This window comes from Corvus brachyrhynchos, unplaced genomic scaffold, assembly GCF_000691975.1.
Source record: "Corvus brachyrhynchos isolate BGI_N302 unplaced genomic scaffold, ASM69197v1 scaffold315, whole genome shotgun sequence".
Classification (NCBI taxonomy): Eukaryota; Metazoa; Chordata; class Aves; order Passeriformes; family Corvidae; genus Corvus; species Corvus brachyrhynchos.
Genome location: NW_008237903.1, coordinates 30,050 through 31,466, shown reverse-complemented (window position 1 = coordinate 31,466; position 1,417 = coordinate 30,050). Strand labels below are relative to the sequence as shown.

The following is a 1,417-nucleotide window of genomic DNA, read 5'->3' as shown; positions in this document are numbered from 1 at the left end:
CTGCTGAACAGCCCAACCCTCCCACCTCCCTCTCCCACCCCACCATTCCCATCGCCCTCCTCCCCTGCACATCTCACTTCTCTCCACCGAACCCTTCCCGCTGCAGGGAGCTGCTGAGGAGCCGCTTGGTCCATCCCTGGATTCTCCAAGCACTGACTGCCCATCCACTCTGACCACAGCCGGGGCCACATCCCAGCGCCTGCCCAGCATCCATCCATGGAGGTGAGCTCCGTGTCCCCACCTTCTGCCTCACCCACCGAAGGAGCCGATCTGTGTGAGATAGATGTCCCCAACATGGCCATACACAGTGTGACACTGCTCATCTGCCTCTGTGGGCTGGCTGGGAACGGGGCTGTGCTCCGGCTCCTCACACTGCAAGGCCGCATTGTCCGCATCTTTGACCTGGCTGCTGTTGACTTCATCTTCCTCCTCCTCGCGGCCCCCTCCACCCTGCTCTTCCTGCTGGAGGATGTGTCCTGCTCTCCTATCATGCCCCTGGTGTATGTGAGCTTCCTTTTCCAGCTGTCCATGATGTCCTGCTACTGGGGGCTCTTCCGGCTGGCGCGCCTCGATGTGGTTAGTGACATGAGAAAGCTCCTCCAGCTCTGCCGGTGCCACCCTCCCCTGCGCCTGCTGTGGGTGATGGGCGGTGTCCAATACTGTGCCTTCTTCGCTCTCTTCACTGTCATTCCCACGGTGACATTCCTGTGCCCATTACACGAAGAGGAGCACTGCCGGGTGCCTCTCACCTCTGTGTTTGCCGCCATCCTGCTCCTCATTGCTGCACCCGTGTTCATTTCCAGCACAACTGACATCGTTAAAGCCAAGTGCAGCTCCCAGCAGCAGCAACCCAAGAGGCGTGACATCGTTATCTTCCTCATTGTGCTCTTCGCTCTCCCCATCAGTGTCTGGAATTTCCTGCAGCACCTCGGTTACACCGTTGTGTCCTCCCAGGTTGTTTTCCTGCTCGCCTGCATCAACAGCACCATCAAACCCTTCATCTACTTCTCAGTGGGGAGTTCCTGGAGGCCCTGCTCTGTGGGGAGGTGCTGGACGCTCTGTACCGTGGGGTCCCTCAGGGAATCCCTACGGAGGGTCTTTGAGGAACCAGAAGAAAATACTCCCAGCAGCAATGATCCTGCCATGGACACGGTGACCTGAGCCTGTTGATCCTTCCCCTGCACTGCTGAAGGACCCCGGGACAGTGACTGAGGGATTCCTTGAGCCACCGGATCAATAAATATCCACGGTGTTATAAATAAAGTATGTAATTCGTGCTATTATGTATAAAACTGGAATGTAATCAGACCCTACAGAGACCGAGTTTCAAAATCCCTGCACCAGCCTGGATGAGAGAAATATTTCACAACACTAAAAGTATTTCTTTCACAATAAGTGAGGATTCCACCTAGGTGGG

General features: G+C 56.1%; 1 protein-coding gene across 3 annotated transcripts in view; it reads left to right on the top strand.

The window, feature by feature from the left end:
• LOC103614715 (mas-related G-protein coupled receptor member D) overlaps window positions 1-1,417 on the top strand; it is a 10,414-nt gene that overhangs the window by 2,598 nt on the left and 6,399 nt on the right. The window contains exon 3 of one of the 3 annotated variants that reach the window (XR_001861595.1): window positions 107-1,251. Coding sequence is in view for 2 of the 3 variants with exons in the window: in XM_017732991.1 (XP_017588480.1) it covers window positions 217-954 (738 nt within the window). In the remaining variant the exon portion in view is untranslated. The remainder of the gene's footprint in view (window positions 1-106; window positions 1,252-1,417) is intronic. The other 2 variants (XM_017732990.1, XM_017732991.1) reach the window with 2 other exon arrangements.